Consider the following 20,993-nt stretch of genomic DNA (forward strand, 5'->3'; position numbering starts at 1 on the left):
TCAGTCCATCATGCTGCTTCGGGAAGTGGGCAAACTAAAAAAATCCCTAAAAAAAGCTCAATACATCATGATTCATATGGACAACAAAGAAAAGATCATATACGAGAAAATCCTATTTTTTTCCAAGACTTTGCTCGCAACATATCTTCATCAAATGGCTGAAAAAGAGAAGACTTTGGATGGAACTACATTGAAGCCTAAACATTTACAGCATGCTCAGGAAGCAATCAAAGACCACCTGGAGCTGGCACAGTTAGAAAAAAAGATGAAACAAATTTCTGATGTCAAATGTCACCACATCCTAGTGCTACTGTTGAGGCTGCGACAGTTCTGCTATAATCCGCCACTCATCCAGACCTATGTTGGAGAAAGAAGACATTTCTAATGGTGAAATTGAAGATTCAGATGGTCTTGATGGTATTGATCTGGTGGAACAGATGGCACAAATGTATATTACTAATCATAACCAGGATCATTTGAATGATAATGTCACAGACATAACACCCTTGGGAAAAGATAATCCATTTTTTGCTAAGGGTCGCTTGAGTTCTAAGATGAGGAATGTGGTTGGGACGGAACCCATTTTGACCAGCAATGACTAAACTATTGATATTATCTCAGTGGGTCAAATATCTCGATTTAATTCATTCAGTGTTGAAACAGATGAGTATCAAATGCTTAATACTCACTGGGCAGATTCCTGTCAAAGATCGTGGTAGAATGTTCCTACACCCTGTAAGTCAATAATTTTTGCTGACGACTCAACTTTTTTTTGTAATGATGTCAACATTGAAACTATTAAGGGTCAGATGGAAAATTGCATTTCTGAATGTAATATATGGTTTAAAAGTAATGGTTTGTTGTTAAATAGTAGCAAAACCCAGTCTATTTTGTTTAGCTTAAGAAACAGGAATCTTAGCTTATCTTAAGTGAATGAGAATGTAAAACTGTTAGGAATACGTTTAGACTCAAAACTAAATTGGAATTCCCACATAAATAATGTTACAAGTAGACTATCAAGAGTAGTTCATCTTCTTAGAAAACTAAAAACTTGTATACCAAAATCCTACTTGAGAATGGCTTACTTTGCTTTTTTCAATAGCATTATAAGCTATGGTATACTACTTTGGGGCTGTGGCCATGGCATGAAAAGAGTCTTGTCAAAGCAAAAGGAAGCTATTATAATAATTACAAGTTCTAGTTACCATGCACATTGTAAACCACTTTTTGTCCGTGAAAAAATTTTAACTGTTTATAGCTTGTTTATTTTTAAGTGTTTGTTACATGTAAAAGCAAATCTAGGTTCCATAGCTTTAAGAGGTGAAACTCATGTCCATTTAACCAGGAGGAGACATTACTTAGATTTACCTCAAGCAAGGCTTGCAAAAACACAAGAATCCTTTTCTTATCTTGGAATTAAATTGTTTAACAGGCTACCTCTTGATTCACACCATGTTAGCATGAAGTCCTTTAAATCTAGTCTAATGGCCTGGCTGCTTGAAAACCCGTTTTATAGCTTGGAAGAATATTTTAAATGTTCCAGAATTAATTTAAGTTTTAGTAATTAATTATTGACATTGACTAGTCTTGCTCTGTTATGTTTACACCTTGTTACCTTGTTTATAGTTATATAGATGGCATTGTTGATCTTTAGATATATATTCACTCTTGTTAATTTATTAGTCTTAGTATCTTGACGTCAACTGTACAAGTGTGCAATCTTGTTTCTTGTTGAAATAAATCTTTGAATCTTTGAATCTTTGAATTGTAAAAAAGTTTAACATAAAGGATCAGAACCAAGAGTTCTTCTATTGTCACTCACGTCTGGAGGAGTTGGTTTGATGCTGATTGGAGCAAATCTGTTGCTTCTATACATCCATTGGAAACCTCAGCTTGAGAGTCAAGAGTTTGATCGTATCTACAGAGTTGGCCAAGAGAAAGATGTTCAGATTTACAAGTTTGTCGCAAGTGATACGGTTGAAGAAAATGTGTTGGGTTTGCAAAACAAGAAGCTGTCAATCTCAGACTCTGTACTGACCGGAGCCAATGAAGCATCATCCAATCTGACACTTAATGATCTCAAGGTGTTGTTTAAAGTCAATTAATAGTAGGCCTACATAGGTAATAACATATTTATATGATTCATACTAAAGATGGATTAAACGTAAACTTGTTTTGCCTTTCACGTTATCAACGGCTAATTACTCCATTGTTTGATTATGTCTTTTTCTCTATTATAGTTTGATTGATTTCAAATTGTCAAAACTTGTTGAATATTTCTAATTTAATCGCATCGGAATGTAATTATTATTCATTTCCAATATACTAACATTTAAGGCCAAATTATTTCTTTATATAAAAATATTAACATATTACATGCTATCTGCTTCTACTAATGTGGTAGTTGTATTAGTGAATTGCCAGGCGATAGAGGACAATCAAAGGATTGAACATTCAATATAACAATCTACATACTATACTATAATTGCTTAACAGATGAAGTATTTATATTCTGATTATACATACAAGATTGGTTTGTATCAGTATATTAGCACATAGTTCCTGAGATTATATTGAACGTTTTTAGGAATAAACAAGCCAAAGCATTGATCACTTGATGGTTTTATGAAAATCTCTATTCACTTTGCAGAACAGTTTATAATGTTCGGACATAAGTCCCAAAAAAGCTCAAATGTAAAACAAAACTATTGTGATATTTAAACAAACTAAGAATCAAATGATCTTTCACACAGCAGTTCTGAAAATTGTAAGTTAATAATTTGTAGATCACTTGCGAAAGCAGAATTCATCTGAATTATTTGTTGATTAGTAAACAAACTTCACACACTCTATGAAAAGAATAAAAAGTAAGTAGAATGAAAACGATAAAAAATGTAATCACATGATTAATATAAACAAAGCAGACGTTTTTTCAATCCCAATGCATTTTAAATGGAAGATATGTTTTGTCATTTTTCAATTTCTTGTAGATTTAATCTGCTATTTTCCCCGGCTCCCTGGGACCAAGACCTTTAATTTGAGCCTTTTCCCTTCATCCTGCAAGCTGTTACACTCTCACAAATAACATAGATATTAAACCTTGCGATTGATTCTTTTGATCATTGTGCTAGGCAAATGTGAACAGAGGGATATATGCAATTAATTCTTACATGTGTATCTAATAAATTAAATAACATCTTGACAAAATAAACATTTTCTGACAATTGTTTAGTAGGCTAACAACTATATAGTGTTTTGAAAGAGGTCTGCTGAACATGAGCTAAACTAAAAACCTAAACTGCCTACAAAAATTATTAACAGTTTTCTTTAAATACATATAGAATAAACGTGTAGTGAAACACAAATATCAAAATCATACAAAACAATAAGAGTGATTCTAAAATAATTGTGCCTAACATAGTTTATGCCTTAACTCTACACATCAGTTTACAAAAACTGATTTCACATAGGATGGTCGAAAGTAGTACCACTGTACTCGTACAAAATAATGTAGAATCAAATAAGCCAAATATTTGAAGAAGACTCACAAAATTGTATCACGATGGTGTTCGGTGAGTCGATAGTTGGCATCCTGCGGAATGTAGACAGGGATATAAAACACTCAGTCGTGTGTCGGCTACGGCTCGATATCTTTGAGCACGATTGGAAGGACGAATTCGTCAGAGTCACCTGCAGTAGGATTCCATATGACTGGATGAAGCTGAGGCTCAACCAGTGCAGTCCAAGGCCGGCCTATATGATCACTGATCTCCTGTATAAAAAATAACGGTATCAGCAATCTGACATACTTTATCCCATTAGCTTGTTAACAACCCTTATCATGGGTGAGCAGTGGTGGGAGAATCTCAAAAGTTGCAATCACTTTTGAACCGTAGTTTTTAAGGCAATGGGGGTTATACCGCGTTTTTAACAGTAAACGACTATAACATACTAAATTTAAATCAAAACAATGAGGAACACTGAGAAGAGAATCAAAGGAAATGTAGGCAGGTAGTTGGGGAGATCAAAAGCTCTTTAAGGGTCAAATTTTGTCATGGTGTATTTTTTTTTTTACATTTTTGTTGGCTGTGAACGGGGCTGCACAATATAACTAACACTTGGCGCGTCACGGTGCCGATCTACGACAGTAGTGTCTGAATGTATGCAGGTTGTCTCGTCATCACTCTTTTGCTCTAAAGCGTTTGTAATTTGTCAACAAAATAGAACCGACCTGCTGCAGTTCTTTGAGTGTGGGCTCCACAGAAGGGTCGGGGGGATCGGCATAGAAGGCGATGTCATCGGCAGCTAAACACAGGTGTGTGAGCGTCTCGCCACGTAGACGTATCACTGCGATCACGTCCAGCGACAGGTACTTATGGCCTGGAAACAGCAACAGTAAATAGCATTAACAATAAAATATGCCCCCGTTATTTGACCTATTATCATATTGGGTGTCATACAATAGTAGGTATTGACCACTGGTTGAGCCGACGCCAGAAAATCGAGATGCTAACGCAAACTGTGAATCGGTATCAAAAAAGAGAATCAATAACGCCGTTATTAAGGGTACAAAAAAAAAATTAAAATTTGTATTTCACAAACACATCCCTACAGAAATTGTTGGATAATCCCCTCAAAACTCAAAACAATAAATTAATCGAATGACCACTGACTGATGTTATCTAATGATAATTTTAGAAAAGGGTTATTAAAAAAACTAACGTTACATGTTCGTAGTATGAGTTGCTTACCTATGAAAACCAGCTCTTCCAGCTTATGACATCGCCAGCAACACATGACGAAAGGGTTGACTAAGGTAGATTCTACTAGGGAGTGGTTGCCAGTGTTAGACATCGAGTCTACCCACCAGATACTGCGAAGAGTGTCACTGTACAGACTCAGCTGGTGAACTGCTTCTATGTTGAGCTACAACACGACAAAAAAATAACCACCTTTCAATAGTAAATATTATATGAGCAAAAACTGTATGTAATGTATCGTCAGGGCTGGATTATTCACTAGGCCACCTTAGATCACGACCTCTAGGGCGTCGGCAGGTTAAGATGTGCAAAGGGGTTTTTAGTCAACAGTTATGCAAATTAGAGATGTAATTTTATACGGATGCTGAAATCTGACGGAGAGAGAAAATTCAAATTGGAACTAATAAATTGAGTTTTAAATTTCTAATAGTATAAACGAGAGCTCGCCCCGTGGTCTTGCCAAAAAGTAGGTATGTATTGTGCAAACTACTCTATTTTCACCCCACGCTGTAAATAAACATGTGCATCTACAGGAAAATATCGTATCAAAGAGGGTTAATCCGGAGCCTATGTATTGTTTAGCTGAATTGCATCACCAAAAGTATTATTCCAGCTCAATGTTTTATCTACTGGTACTCATAAATCAGTTGTAGATACCAGGAACTAGGTGTTTAGTTACGGATACTTTGATTCTTATTTTGAATTACTGTGTTTTGAGTTAACTACTGTTTGGTTGTTAGCTTGGGCATATTGGAGTGGTGCATTGAATTTTAGTGGCCGAGTAGAACCCGCCTGGTGATAACGTGCGTTGAGGTTATAACTCTCAAGTCATCATGTCACTCACACTGTTTTAGGCTCTCTGTGCTTAGTTATTGGATAGTGAGGATGAAGCCCGAGTTGTAAAGTCAGCAACAACCCCGTAGGGAGAAAATCGGCGTAGGTCTGGTGGTGATTGCACAATTGTTTGGTGACTTGTTTTGACTTATTCATAGTGCCCGTATATGGGCCAGCCCTATACTGGTTGGACCTGGCTTTAAGTCTAGTGGTTTCACTTATCGCAGACCCTGACATTGAAGGCTGAGTACCTATCTTGGCAACATTTGTGACTACATATCCCCCCCCATCCAGGAATTGTGTGTTGCAAGTGCATTGGAATTCTTGAGATCCAGGTTACAAACTGCCTCACAGCAATTTATTTTTCCTACAGTCACCCGACAAAGTTGGCTTCCTTGAACTGTTTATAGTACAGAAAGCTGCTAATTGGTGCATATTTATACTTTGCCGTACGGTTTATACTTTGTCGTACGGTTCATACTTTGCCGCACATCAGGATTCCAACGAAACAACACAAAACAGCGTGGTTCTATTATGCACGTAATCCGTGTACGCTTGGAAATAGGTTGGCAACACTTAAAGATAATAATACTATGAGCAGCTGATTGACTATTATAACTACGATTTAACCTGTCATTTCGTGTTTATAGTTCCAGTATTTCTGAACTTTCTGGACTTTTCTTTTAAACGTTCTTAAAACATTCCTAAACAAGAAAATACCTTTATAGCATTTTTTTTAGGCGCGAAAACCACTTCAAATTACAAAAACATACGGAACTATATTCTCAAAACGCGGAGCACATTTCTTGCCGAGGAAAAATAGCGAAGTGATACGGACCGGGTACTACTTTCTCTAGGGCACCAATTTGTGTTGCCAGCTGAACCTAAAAACGTGTTGTATAGTGTTTGAAAGACTAATTATTTATATGCTTTTTAGTGACTGTAGGAAAAATATAATGTGTAACACGAGTGCAAAAGGCCTTTGCTGCACTCAAGATCATTCGCACTCGCCTGCGGCTCGTGTGTAAACATTGCTCTCGTGTGCAGCAAAGTGCCACTTTGCCCACTAGTTACACAAATAACTATTTCTAAAGCTTTTTTTGACCCTTTAATATTTTAATTGTTTAAGTAATCATGTAAAATGGTTATAAGCCAAATTTGTTATTGTTTAAGAAGTAGGAAATATATTTTTGTACAGTTGATAGTTCACACTGACTCAAGATCAAGATGGAAAAGACAATTAGCATTATAAGAAACGCTGCGGACAAGCCTTTTTTTAAGGCTTACCTATGCAGTTTTGTATTATAAGTTCATTGTATATGTGCTGTACCAAGTAATAAAAAAATAAATAAAATAAACAGCTTAGTAAGATTAATCATTAAACACTATTAGTGTTACTGACAAGTTTAAGTCATGCAAAATCTACCTTTTCGCAAAAGAAGACCTTGAGGTGCGTAAGAGGCATGGCGTGGCGAAGGATCTTGGTGTGTAAAACGTCGACTCCATCATAGGAGTGAATCAGCGTGAGTCGAAGCTCACAGTGGGGGCTGAAACATCATAATCAATAATTTTATCATATATAAATAAACATTATATTCAACAAATATTGCTCTTCAAATATATCTACTGTGTTGAATGAACTGTTTTTCTCTTAGCAAGTTCCTATCTTCATATTCAACCTTCTTTGGTTGAAAATGCAGTCAGTGACAGGACAGTGAAACATTCTAATATTTTGAGTAGCCTATGTGTAGAGGGTTGTGTTTCTTGTGCCAGTGTTGACTCTCCACAATTCAGGTAAGCCTTCTATGTTCTCAAAAAATCTAAAAACTCAGGCTCTGTGTTACATACGTAAATGAATATTAGTAAGAGAAATTACCACACAGATCTGCCATTGATCAGAAGTTTAGTTTAGGCCTTCCATAATACCAAACAGTCTTCAATAAACACCCGGCATGTAGAATAAGCAGTATCAGCAAACTGACTTACTTTCTCCCATTAGCTTGTCAAACACCTTATAATGGTTAGGCCAAAGTGGTGGGAGTAACTATATTTTAGGGATAAAATCACAATAACTTAGACCGTATTCTTTAAAGGGTGTGGGAGTTGTACGATTTTGTTTAGAGTTAAAAGGACCATAACATACTAAATTTAAATCAAAATTGTTTAGTAGGCTACATCATTTATGAAAAATTGAATTTTTTGGTTATTTTATGGCAAAAACAAAATTTTAATAAGTAAAACGCCAAGAGATACAAAATACCGTATATTAGTACCACCTACTAACCCACATATAGAATTTTGTTATAATTGGCCCTCATGAGTTTAGGAACACTTTAAACTAGCCTACTTCTCTAGTTTGATCAGTTATCACACTTTGTTAGCCAGTTTACATCTTAACTGACTATTATGTCGCCTGTCTGACCTCTGATTTGTCAATTTTAGTGAACTTTTATGAAAAAATCTTCTAAATTCTAATTAATCACAGAAAATTAAATATCTTGAAAGTCAATAGTATACTGAATTATTTCTAAGAACCTTAGCAATATCTCTTATACTGACCCAAAACAACTACATCGAGTGCTTGGAACATTGTGTGACATTATAATTAACATCAATCAATTAGGATTTAGACACAACAGCAACTAGACACCAAATTGAAAACTTTACTTACACTAGATGACATTCGACTTACAGCTTTCGTGTGAGGTAGGTCCAGGCCCCTTCCGTTGTGCCTGGATGTTCGTCCATGATGCCGTGAACGTGAACCACGAGCCTTCGCAGCTGAGTGTCACCGAGGATGTGCAGTAGATTGTCATTAACATGGCAGTAGTCGATGCTAAGGATCTGTTAAAAAGAAACCTGTTATTTTAATTATTATTTAAAGGGGTTGGTGGTTTTTTTTACCTTGCGTTTGCCCGACCACACAGGCCTTAAAGGTCGGTGGGTGGAAGGTATACAGCTGAGCAAATGGAGAGACGGTACAGTATAAGAATTAACTATTCAAATACAGTACTAAATTTAGAATCGTGGCAACAGAATGCAAATCAATGGCATAGCGGCCTCGGTTTTACCAACTGTCATGCTACCCATTGAACCACCAACTCATTTGGACTTAAAACAAGATTTAAGATTTTTATTAGGCAAGTTGATAGGCTTAAGCCTACAGAGTTGATGCATTGGACAATCCAATTGTTGAACTGTGAAAGGAAGACCCTGTGCGATAAGAATTTCCGCGTAGTGCTCGCCGTCCACCTTTATTGTCTCAAGTAATTTGTGGCACAACATAAGTTACTAGAACTGAAAGCGCACGGGGTCATCCTGTAAGTGTTTCCTCTGTAGGCCTACCTAACTACCTCTAGTACCGTATTGATTTGTAAAGGTAGCCTATGTATTTACTGTACTGTCTAAGTGTAACTTAACTTTTGACAAGTTATGTTGGCCTTTCAGTATTCTTAACTTAAATGCTGTTATATTGAATAGGGCCTATTGTTTAATATTTAATCAATCTTAAAAGTGAGAAATCTTTAAGTTTAAATTCTAGGCCTATGTTACTCACCTGAAGATTTACAAGAGGCTTCAACAAGCGTATGTTCAAATCTGTTATGAAGTAGTCATCTGGATAGTCTTTGATGGTAGCCAATCCAAGGACTTTTATATTATTAGCATGTTTATTGACAATTAACTCTAAAATATTTTTGGCGTGTGATGATATCAGTTCCTCTAAACATCCAAGACTGAGAGCTTCCATCTGATGACTTTTCCTTATTGCGTTTATTAGAGGTGTTGCAAACTTGCTAAAATAGAAAACACATGTTGAAAATTTGCGACTATCGTAGAGAGAGGAATTAGGTCAGGCCTAAGTTAAGTTTCTAGAAAAACTAGGCTATATGGGTTGGGGGTCTATTGCAAGAATTGGTGAGCTAAGTTAGCCTGGCTGGGGAAAATAAGCATTAAAATAAAATATTATTAGGCCTTAACACGTTGAGTGCTGACTACATCGCGCCACGAGCGCTGCTATTGGCCTACATCAATTAGTATCATCAATGTACCTAGTAATGGAGCAGGCATCCAACATATTTATTGAAAGAATCAAAATTTTAGTAATATCTGTAGGGCCTAAATTTAGATTTATTTGTCTTGTAATTATCTATATTGATGTAGTTAAGCAACCCCCATTACATTAGTTCAGTATGAGCTCAGCCATTGCCGGGGAAGGTTAAAAATCGTTGCTTGCCTGTAGCTTAGAATGTGAGCTTTATTTTGGTGTAGGTTAAACTTAGTACTAAAATTTCCTGTAAAATCCCATCTGACAATGCTTTTTTTCCTGGTTTCGGGGATTTTCTCTCTTCAAGCCATATTACAAAGCCACTGACTACTGATTCAGGCAGTGCTGCTACCTTTGGCCTTTGGGTGTTTTAGGGAACTACGTCCAATCTCGGGGTAACATCGTAAAATCACCGCTGCTCCTTTGTTAATCGTCAGATTGAAATATTTAAATGCCAATTGTGTTCGCTGTTACGGTGCCGCGCCGGGGCTTCACCCGGGCCTCACCGCCATTGGTGAGCGCCTGTTGGAATGCCTGCCGCACTGAACGTGTTAAACTAAGTAAGTAGGCCTAGTTTCCCGTATATAACTTAGTGGTAAACTTATGCCCTATCAATACTGAATAAATTTGAAATCTTGATAATATTACCTTTCAATGTACTTTGACCAATCATCACCTTGGCCACTTGGACAGTCCAAACTGCAATTGCTGGGATTGAGGAACAAGCTTTTCAAATTGGCGTTTTCGGCCAAACTCTCAATAACATTAGAGATTTCATCGACACATGCTGGATCCATGGAATCAAATGTGATAACAGCATTGTGAAGCTTTCTAGCAGCAAATTCCACCAAGTATCTAGTTCTAGCTATTGAATTTGCAAAATTGTCCTGAGGTTTGACGACAAACTTTACGTTTCTCCAGCATTTTGGGTGACTTAATGCAAGACGCCAGTTTGAACAGGTTGAAGAGGCACGCACTTTGTCATTGTGCGAAAGATATGAGAATATTTCGTTTAAAATAACACTAGGTAAATTATTCCAAGACACTTCACCAGCCATTCTCTACCTCAACTTTCATTTCAAGATCCCACTTTCGTTTCAATATGTCAACAGAGTCAACACGAATTTTGTTTGTCTGTCAATCTGCACTCTACAGCTGGCTGGTTGGCAAGGCAAAGGTAGGTCAGCAGATAAGACAGACAAAAGAAGACTTCCTACTTCAATTGACGTCATGCAGCCTACGTGGGGTCCCAAATGACCGACATCCCAAATGACCGAAACCATGCCGAAACTTAAATAGTCGCATTTAACCGGCATTCCAAAAAATTGACAGTGTTTGCCGTATAAGATGCCGGTCAAGTGGGATGTCGGTCGTATGGGAATATTATGAAAGTTTTCTCATTTATTTATTTATTTACTCATTCATTCATTTAATTATTTAATAATAATTTTTTTATTTTTTATTTATTTATTTATTCTTCCAACGGTAATACAATTTTTAGGGTCTGACTTAGGGGAGGTACGATTGAGGCATTAGTTCAAAATTCCTCCGTGAACAGCGCTGTAGTAGAGAGCATTTTGGCATTGAAGGTTTTCGGCCACTTAGAAAGCGACCTCCTCCAGCATTGGTTTAGCATTAGCGCGCAGGTCGTTTTCTAATTGCAAACTAGTTCTGTTCATAAAATAAAATTATAAATGCCTCAAATTCAATTTTAAAATTTTTTTATTATAAAATCACTATCATAACCTAACCGAACTAACCAAACTTGCTGATAATGAAATAATATAAAACAGATTATTAATAGAAAAAACTAATTCTGTTCATCAAATAAAACTAGAAATTACTCAATTAAAATTTTATAATGACTTAATAATAAAATTAAACTGTAATAACCGAACCAAACCAACCAAACTTGCTGATAATGAAAAAAGCTTACTCAAAAAGTTAGTTCCACTAGCGGGATTCGAACCCGAGACTCTCAGGTTGTCAACCCGGCACGTTACCCACTAGACCACCGAGGCCGATAGCTGAAAATCGTATTGTTACGCAAATGGTGTTCCCTCTGCTAATGAGAAGCCCACAGCTGTCATCTTAACCTCATCTATACCTCCCCTGAGTAAATACCCAATTTTTACATTCAAAAATACTTTACATAGGTTAAATTAATGCATAAACATAGCATAATTATAGGTACTAAAATATGTGCAATAAATAAGAATGAATATGAAAAACAAGCATTAACATGCAAAAAACTTAACCAGTGTTAAATTAAAAAAACATTACATAGATCAATTAAAGTATGACATGCATAAACATAACGTCGGTCATCTGATCGGATCTGAAATATTTTAATCTTACCGACAAAACGGCGTCGAAAAAGGACAGGAGATTCAAATTTAAAGTGAACCGTTCTTGCTGACCAGCGTGGGTGAGTCCGGATGAATCTACAATAAAAGAATAGGTAAAATATGTTTTATCTATGATAAAACACAAGCATAGATAAAACAATAACTATTTGTGATGAAAACGCCACCTATGGGTGCGTATTATAATCCAAATATGAGTTGTTTCGTTGTTTTTACGGATGAGGAAGCGGGCTGGCTGAGATGGCCTTTTAAAATTGACTGAATGGAACAAGAATTTTTCGGTGTGTGTGATTGAAAATAATAAAATAAAATACACCCCCCTGTGATATAGGGGTATTGTCCCACATTACTGGCCTTCAAACCATCCAAAATATATTTGACCAAACTAATCAAGTGCTCGATATCAATTTATTCTTCCACATTGAAAACAACAAACTTCCCTATTAAGTTAACAAGAGTTCCATCAATTGACTACGCTCAACCACTGATGGGCCCAAACCGTCAAAACTACTGATTTATGTCCTGGCGAATCCAGCCCGAAACGCACAAGTGTGAAAGTGTACATAAGAGCCAAATGTTCTAAATACTAGCCATCCGATCCTGTCACGCATTCGAAGTTTAGTTATCCGGGTGATTTTTCCACCCGAACAGAGTCTTATTTCGTCTGTAAGTTACATGCGAACCCGCACTGCTGTGAACGCTCCCATATGATTCAATAGTCTAAACAGCTTCGTCCGGTACGGATCGGTCCCGCATCCGCATCACACTGATGTGAAGAGTTGCTTAGCCAGGACCATTTATTTAAAGCCCATTGATAAAGGACAGCTGGGTCTGGGTTGAACCATAAAAAAGCTACACAATTTTATCAGGATAAATTTGTACAACAACGTGCCTCTAGGGACACCTGAGTGACGGGATGGAACTAACATTAAAATTTTTCTTTAGCTGATCCATAAGGATGAAAAAAAATCTTTATTCCGCTAAGCAAAGAACAATGCAATATGATGCGTAAACTATTTTTATTCTAATATTATGTATATCTACTAAAATAGTAAGATTAATCTATCTATGATAAACGAAGTGGCCGTGGCTATGTAAATTGAAGGAAAAGAAAGAGAAGAAAGAACATGTATGTTGTTTAGTTGGCGTTGCCTTGTCGACTTGTCAGGTTGCCTGGTGGTGTTTGACTGTTGCTGAGTCGTTCGGTCGTTTCTCGGGGTCTGACTGAAGGGAGGTACAAATGAGGCAAATTTAGTTCAAATTTCCTCCGTGAACAGCGCTGTATTAGAGAGCACATCAGGCCATGACGTCATCGTTGATTCGGTCGAGTACTCGAGTCGTCAGTCGCCAACTATCGATATAATCGATAGATCCTACTACAATCGATATTTGCCCATCGTAGTCGTACGTTTACGTCATCGTAATCGGACTGGTTGGTTTGTGGTTATGTTACGACAGACACTTGAAAAAAATTGACAGTGTGTTGTGTATATGGAATATACCGCGAAATCCCTCACTATGGGAACATACTCATACTGTATTAACATAAATAAAAATTAATCAGTTTGAGTGTTCTTTATCCAAGGTATTAACTTATACCATGCTTATACTCTATTTACAAAAACATTGCCAAACTTAGACTCAGGGGCTTCCATGAAATAAGATCAATCATTTATCAATTATGTTAAATATACCGGTTGAAATAGAAATCTTTAGCTTGAAATGATTGGTTAACTTGGCAAAAAATGGTTTATTTAGGTCCCTTTTTCGTTTAGCTTTTAAAGACTGGTTCAAAGGCATTCATTTTCATTACAGTTCCAAAGCCAATTTATATTAACTTAGGCCAGTTTCTGTCTTGGAGTTAATTTTTAAGAATGCCATAAAAAAAAATCAACACTATCAATCAGCACTATTGATAATTTAAAGCGGACAAGTCTTGCTTTTTTTATTATGTTGTATCCTCCCAATAAAGAATTTTGAATAATGTATAGGTAGGCTACACCTAACGTACCTAATCGAATATAGGCAAGCTATAACGGGTAGGCTACTATAATATTCCTGTACAAATAATTTCATTTGGTCAAAGATGGTGTCAAGATTTACCCAGGGATGTAAATCTCACCAACCTTTCCACCAGAATAATGATATAGGCCTAGTGCAAGATAACAACAATCCTAAATTGAAAACAATAATAGACCCCAACTAATTTTTATGATTCACAATAGATCGAAAAAACTTACCTTAACTTTGAAAATAAATTTGGCATAAAATAGTTTCAAACTGTAGTTTTTGGAATAAAAAGGATCAACGAAATTGCAGGAAAAGATACGGCACTTACACAACATATCATCCTCTCTTCGCTTCTCACGTCAGATTTGACATTACCGGTACATTACTTTGTTAGATAAAATATAATATTAAGTCTAAGAAAACTGCTATTAACAATATAAGAGGTTCTACCCGCAAATTCACGGGTGTACAGAAGCCACCATTAAATTAATTTAATCAACTTTGACTTTATATTTCATTTAAAGGGCCCAAGTTCGAGAAATTGTCATCTGAAAGGATGGTAAAAAAGCATTGGAGCCTTCAAACCTTACGTCCTACGGTGGGTAGGGTTGTACCTGAACTCGCCGCTCTCTTTCATGTCTTTAATACTTTACTTAAATACTTGTCAATGAAATGGCGACCTGTTAAAAATCGGTTACAACCTCTTGGAACGAACGACATACATGGTTTGTTAATCTCATATTCATCGTGTTTCGAACACCTTTAACCACTCGCTTGTATCAAACGGCTAGAGATAGCTTCACTGTCTATTCACCGCACCTCTTTTAAGAACTTTTTTTTTTTTAACTTAATTAATTTACAATCTGTTCAAGTTGAACAATAAGCAAATGATATAAATAGTAATACAAAAATAACTTGAAGAACATGAGCTAGTGATTGACCACCGTCAACACTAGCAAACAAAGAGAATTTTGATAACACTTAGCCGAATCTGAATGGTAGGTCCAATATCGTATGTCGCTTCAGTCTGTAAATGGTGTTGTGATTGTCCAATAAAGTGCAAGATGATTTGAATGATTTTCCAAACCAACAAACTATATTGTAAATTGCATTGGCCAGCTGTTGTTTACTAAATTACTCAAATAACGTTAACTTCCAAAACATGCAAGGCGTAGCCCTTTGGAAATCAGTCTGTGGGGCAGACCTCTTAGGGAGTTTGTCCATATCAAAACTTTTCAGAAAATCTACACACTCTAAGCTTCATTTTGATATTCCATATGTCTATATTTTTATTTGGTAAATGGCCTTAACCGTTTACATAACATTTGTTTGCATCACTTTAATATGTTCCTACCCATATAACACATGTACATCAATTGAACATTAAATTGATGTTCAAGAATGTTCAACTGAACATCGTATGCACATTCATGTTTGTACAAATTACGACTATTAACGTTCAATTATTGTACAAACGTCACAAACATCGATATACATATGATGTGCGTATCTCAATCAATTGATGATCAATTTTACATCAAATTGTTATTCAATTTAGGTTAAATTAAAATTCAATTGGTCATCTAGTGAACATCATATGCACATTCATGTTTGTACAAATTGAGACTATTTAATGTTCAATGAATGTACAAACATCACAAACATTGATGTGTATATTTAATCCAATTGATGATCAATTTGATATAAAACTGTAATTCGATTTATGTACAATTGGACATTACGATTATTTGACTAAAACAGTGAAAAGCCGCAATCTTTGGTGACACACAAAGTGTCTGGTTCAGTTATCTATTTCAACTATAAATTTTACATTAAAAAATAAATCTATTTTTCAACTTTTGGTGGATAAAAACTCAAAGTTTAGACAAAACTATTTATTATATTCTATGCAAGTTAAAACCAAATTATGTAAAGAAATTACAAAAACTTTTAAAATCAAATAAAATGGAAATAAATGTTTCTTCGTCCACTCCAATCCTAATCATTGATGGTTGCGACAGCAGCACTTTTTGCCCTGAAACAAATATAATAGATTAACTTAATTATCGGTATGATTGTAGTCAATATTAATCATGCTGGGGTCTTGAATGATCAGGACTGCTTGTCAAAGAGTAGAGTTTAACATTACTCATTTTATTTAAATATTTGCATAGGCCTAAGGCATTATTTCAAAATATTCTAATAAGAACGTGTAATAAATTGACGTGACAACAAATCAGCTAAGTTATTAAAAACACACATTATCTTCGAATGTAAATGTTCCGGGCTCCTGCATGTGCTGACAGTTTAATCGGTTAGTATGAAAAACACAAAATGTGAACACATCGACAGTTTGATTGCCGATACACATTGAAGTAGCCTACACAAAATTTAGTCTATAAGTAAGTTAGGCCTACTTTGTTCTTACTAATCAATCTTAGTCGTTCATATTTATAATTTGTCGATTGGATTTGATTCTACGACTAATGATAATAACACTTTTGAATAATTTAAAACAATGATATTATGGCATTGTGGTTGGGTTGGGTTAGATAAGGACTCAGGGTCTCGGCGCGTCAACCATAGCGTATTATGCATTACATTCTTACTTTTGTTTTACAATAAATAGGCCTAGGTCTACTCAATGAATGTACCATTATTGCTATATGATTACCGTAACTAATTGAAGGTGAAATAACTTAGGTACCGGTAATCAATAGATTGACTTGTTTGTAAACACCAATAGTAATATGAGGCGATGAATTTGAATATCAAAGTTTTAACTCAATTAGCCTACACTATGTATTGGCTAAATCTTAGAGGGTTATAGATAGTATTAACTTAGGCCTATTATTATTTGAAATTGGTTAAGTTCACTTTGGTTTTTTGTTCAATTTGTTTGGTTATAACTTTTTTAAGTAAATAAGGCCTATTGCTTTATATAAAAAAAAAAAAAAAACGCAGATTAGAGGATACGCGTCTGGTTACCGAATGTGGATTACTTAGGCACCCGGCATTGACGTCACCGGGTTGTGGGGGACCGGAACACCATTTCCACAACGATACGATATTTAGCCATTGGTGTTCGTGGTGTGTAGATTAAGTACATGGCTGATGTACATGAGGTATCTAGATCGAATCACATCGGTGATAGGCCCTAGAAGTTACTAACTTTTTGTCAAAGATTTTGCTTAGAATCCCATTTCTTCTTAACTGTACATCTTTAGTTAGAATTTTTGGCATTTATTTTTATTTTATGAACAGAATTTAACCTTCATTTGATTTGTTCATTATCAGCAAGTTAGGTTGGTTAGGTTAGGTTATAACTGTAGGCATAACTGCCGGACGCATAATCCACGTCCACGGTCCCGGTTGCGTATCCTCTGCGAAAAGGATAACTTAACCTAATGTTATTCTTAAGCAAGTGAGCAAGTTATTCTTAGAACAAAACAGAAAACATTTTTTTAGTTTATTATGAATTTCTGTAATTTATAAGTTAACTGTAGGCCTAAGTTTATTCCCAGCATACAAATTAACGATAACAAAATTAAATTTAAGATGCTCATGATACTTAAAATCAATAACTTAGTTTCACATACCGGTAGGCTATTACCACCTATGTTTTATTAGTAATAAAGGGTATGGTACAGTTTCTTAACTGGGCTATGCTGATATCGATTGAAACTATCGATTCAATTAGTAAACCTTCATGCGATTTTTTCACCGTCAGCAAGTTTGGTTGGTTAGGTTAGGTTATGATAGTTTAATTTTACATTATAACTTAATAGATAAATTTCAAAATATCGATTATTAACCAATATTTCCAAATTCGATAGTTTCAATCGATATTAGCATAGCCCAGTTAAGAAACTGTACCCGTAATAAATCTTGTAATAAGATCTGGGTACAGTTTCTTAACTGGGCTAACTTATGCTTATATCAATTGAAACTAACTTATCGAATTGGAAATATTGATTAATAATCGATATTTTTAAAATATATATTTTTTTAAATATATTTTAAATTTTTAAAAATATATCTATTATAAAATTAAACTATCATAACCTAACCTAACCAACCAAACTTGCTGATGGTGAAAAAATCGCATGAAAGTTTGCCAATCGAATCGATAGTTTCAATCGATATTAGCATAGCCCAGTTAAGAAACTGTACCCTAAGATCTAAAACCCTTAAAATTTGTTGGATTATTTTATTCTCAGTTGGCCTATGTGGTGATTCACAAAAGTATTTACCTTGCCTAGCCCCTAGCTGCATGCCATTAATGTATTTTTAAAACAACTATGACAATCGTGTGATGTGTAAATAAGTTTTAATGGAAAATAAGATTAGGTAAGTTTACTGGTCTAAAAGCTTAAAAACAGGTTGATAAAAGGGCCTAAACGTACTTGATTTCTACCTCAACAAAATTTGCAAATAAGAGACCCTCTGTGTAATTTAATTAGACACTCAGGTGTGTGTTGTAAGTTACGGGGGAGGCCGAGATTTGTTTGAATGTCCTGTTTTTATTCTGAAACAACCTGGTCATCCTACTCTGGGCCTGACTTTTACAAACACAAATCAATGACTAGCCTATGCCTAGCCTATATTAACTAAGCAAATCAGGTTAAGATTAGGTTTTTCTGGGTTTGGACTATCATGTGGTCAATAATACAAATTAAAAGTAGCCATAACTTAAGCCTAATTATTAATACCTCAAAAGTTAATTAGGAATAATTACTTACCTTTAACTTTAAACTGTATGTAGGCCTATAAATAAATAGTAAACTTAAACTTAGTAACTTAGTTGAAGTGAAGGAGGAGAGTGATGAGGAAAGCACATAAACATAAACAAACGGCAGCCGACAGCCATACAATAACGAAAGTCGAAACGATACGATAGTGATAAACTTAGTACGAGTACGATATTCCACCTTCAACAGATCGCTCAATCGATTACGTCAACAACTTTTTTTCTGACAGCTGACGTCATCGAATCCTCTTCTGTACCTCCCTTGAGTAAATCCCCGTTTCTCGTCTGTGTTCCTGTGTTGTCGTTGTCGTTGTCGTTGTGTTCTGTTTTGTGTTGTTTATTGTTTATTTATGCTTGTTGTTGATTGGTTGACTTGACTTGTCGACTGAAGTTATGCTGTTTATCCAGTGAAAATTCATTTGATTTAACCTAGTGATTTACTTTAATTTTTGTTTGGGCTTATTGCAAACTTAAGTTAATTAGCATGGCCCAAAAAAGGAATGGTAACGTTAAAGTGTAAGTATTTGTTTCTAACCTATAAGTCGCTATAAGAAGTAAGAAGCCGTTTGTGATGTTGATGCTAGACCTTGCATGTAGACTAATTTGTTATTTTCATAGCTTTCCCAAAAATGGTAAATTATAAATCAGGTGTTATTCAGCCTACAGCAGCATTTATTTTTAATCAGTTCACTCTAAAATTGATCCATCTGTTGGCACAAACATCCGATTGAAAATATCGATCGATATATCGTTTGGTTAGTTAAGTAAGGTTAACCTAACCTAACTAACCAAACGATATATCGAAATAAACAATCGAATAATCAATATTACTCATTCGGTTGTTTGTGCTAACAGATATGGAAGTGTACCCAAAATCAGCTTCTGTTTTTAGCCACCATTTGTTATTCATTTGCAGAATCAAGAGCTTAGACTATGGTAAGGCTAAATCAGTATGAAGCACTGTACTGCCAGTCAGTTGTGTTATTGTTCCTGAGTGTTCAGTCACACATGATCAATGTTTCGAGATGCAATTTTGAAAGTTTTAGGCCTATCCTAAAAATACAGAGTAGGCCGAGGTTTTGGGATATGACATCAAATGTCTACGCTAATATAGCTGGTTGTAGAGCGTGTCAACATAGAGAGTAAAAAACACATCTCTAGTCTTAGGCCTAATACCTAAGTTATACAGCGGGCAGCCAAAACTGTTAAACCCAGTAACTTATTATATCTTATGACAAAAAATAGAGTATTTATTTTACTTAATTGCCAGTGGATAAACAATGTTTTTTGTTTTTTTCATTAGGTGTATAAATATATAGGTTTGAAGCGTACCTACCACCATGTGAGCACGCAACATACAGCTGTCCGTGTGAAATTGCATGTTTATTCTAAATTTAAACCAGCGATAGTCAGGGATTGCCTATGTGCCTTATAATGGTGATTGCGAAAGCAAGACTCAAAGGAAATTGTAGTCGCTTTAATTCAAAGGGTAATTCGGATATTAAATGATCGGTATTCTAGGGATTAAGACTATTTCTCCTTTAAACTTACCACTGATGATTGTTGCTTCGATCAAGTTTGGTGTCACTTTTTTAATCGTCAGTCTGGTTCCGTCGCTCAGCTTGAGTATAGGCCTATTTAAGTTTCGTATTGGTATTATTGCAGTTCCTTCTTTTAATGACAGTAATGTGGTGGGTTGATGACGAATTGGGAGACATTTGAATACCGGTACCTGAGATAGCACTCAAGATTGTTGTATTCACTTATAATCGTTTATGTTAGATTGTGTGGGTATTGAACAAAAGTTAAAAATAATAGACATTGCCATCCCTTTTATTGTTTATAATTTTGATAAAGGTTTTTACTTTTTATGTTAACATATTTAATAGTGGAGAATTTAAAAGTTATTGAGTGCACACGTGTGCTGCGAATGCTGCGATTGGGGTTTAATATATTTGGATCTTATCCTAAAGTAAAATAGTTTTCTGTGCTACATTCTGTGGAAACAGTGTAGCACTATTTCAAATCATGACTAATACAGAATGTTGTAATTCACTTATTCGAACCTACAAAACAGTTGGTAAAAGTATAAACATCTGCTTTTCAAATTATATTTATTTGTAAACATTGTAGTTCCAAAAGTCTGACATTGGACCCCCTAAAACCCTCTGGGGCGGAGCCCTTTTGATGGATCTGCACCAAACTTCACACAAACCATCCTTGAATAA

The 20,993-nt window shown here is 35.4% G+C and overlaps 3 protein-coding genes and 1 long non-coding RNA gene across 4 annotated transcripts in view; 2 read left to right on the forward strand and 2 right to left on the reverse strand.

Moving 5' to 3' along the window:
* Window positions 1-594: 594 nt before the first annotated feature.
* LOC128997393 (transcription termination factor 2-like) lies at window positions 595-2,105 on the forward strand. The gene is made up of 2 exons (XM_054423030.1): window positions 595-715; window positions 1,789-2,105. Exons 1-2 carry the CDS (start codon window positions 595-597, stop codon window positions 2,103-2,105), a joined length of 438 nt encoding a protein of 145 aa, XP_054279005.1.
* On the reverse strand, window positions 1,769-10,790 carry LOC128996321 (F-box only protein 33-like). Its single transcript, XM_054421573.1, has 7 exons — window positions 10,288-10,790; window positions 9,151-9,388; window positions 8,287-8,438; window positions 7,021-7,141; window positions 4,752-4,926; window positions 4,232-4,380; window positions 1,769-3,772 (listed from the first exon to the last, which is right to left on the reverse strand). Exons 1-7 carry the CDS (start codon window positions 10,695-10,697, stop codon window positions 3,638-3,640), a joined length of 1,380 nt encoding a protein of 459 aa, XP_054277548.1. The 5' UTR covers window positions 10,698-10,790; the 3' UTR covers window positions 1,769-3,637.
* Window positions 10,791-15,895: 5,105 nt separating this feature from the next.
* LOC128997205 (uncharacterized) lies at window positions 15,896-19,032 on the reverse strand. Its single transcript, XR_008491105.1, has 2 exons — window positions 18,758-19,032; window positions 15,896-16,050 (listed from the first exon to the last, which is right to left on the reverse strand). It is a non-coding gene; the product is annotated as an uncharacterized LOC128997205 (long non-coding RNA).
* A 125-nt stretch (window positions 19,033-19,157) lies between these two features.
* The window catches only part of LOC128997394 (CWF19-like protein 1), a 51,880-nt gene continuing 50,044 nt past the window's right edge, over window positions 19,158-20,993 (forward strand). The window contains exon 1 of the mRNA XM_054423031.1: window positions 19,158-19,281. Coding sequence (XP_054279006.1) covers window positions 19,250-19,281 — 32 coding nt within the window. The 5' untranslated portion in view covers window positions 19,158-19,249. The remainder of the gene's footprint in view (window positions 19,282-20,993) is intronic.

The sequence above is a fragment of the Macrosteles quadrilineatus genome, unplaced genomic scaffold (assembly GCF_028750875.1).
Source record: "Macrosteles quadrilineatus isolate MER2022 unplaced genomic scaffold, UCM_ALF_1.0 Scaffold_6__1_contigs__length_79288215, whole genome shotgun sequence".
In the NCBI taxonomy this organism is placed as follows: domain Eukaryota; kingdom Metazoa; phylum Arthropoda; class Insecta; order Hemiptera; family Cicadellidae; genus Macrosteles; species Macrosteles quadrilineatus.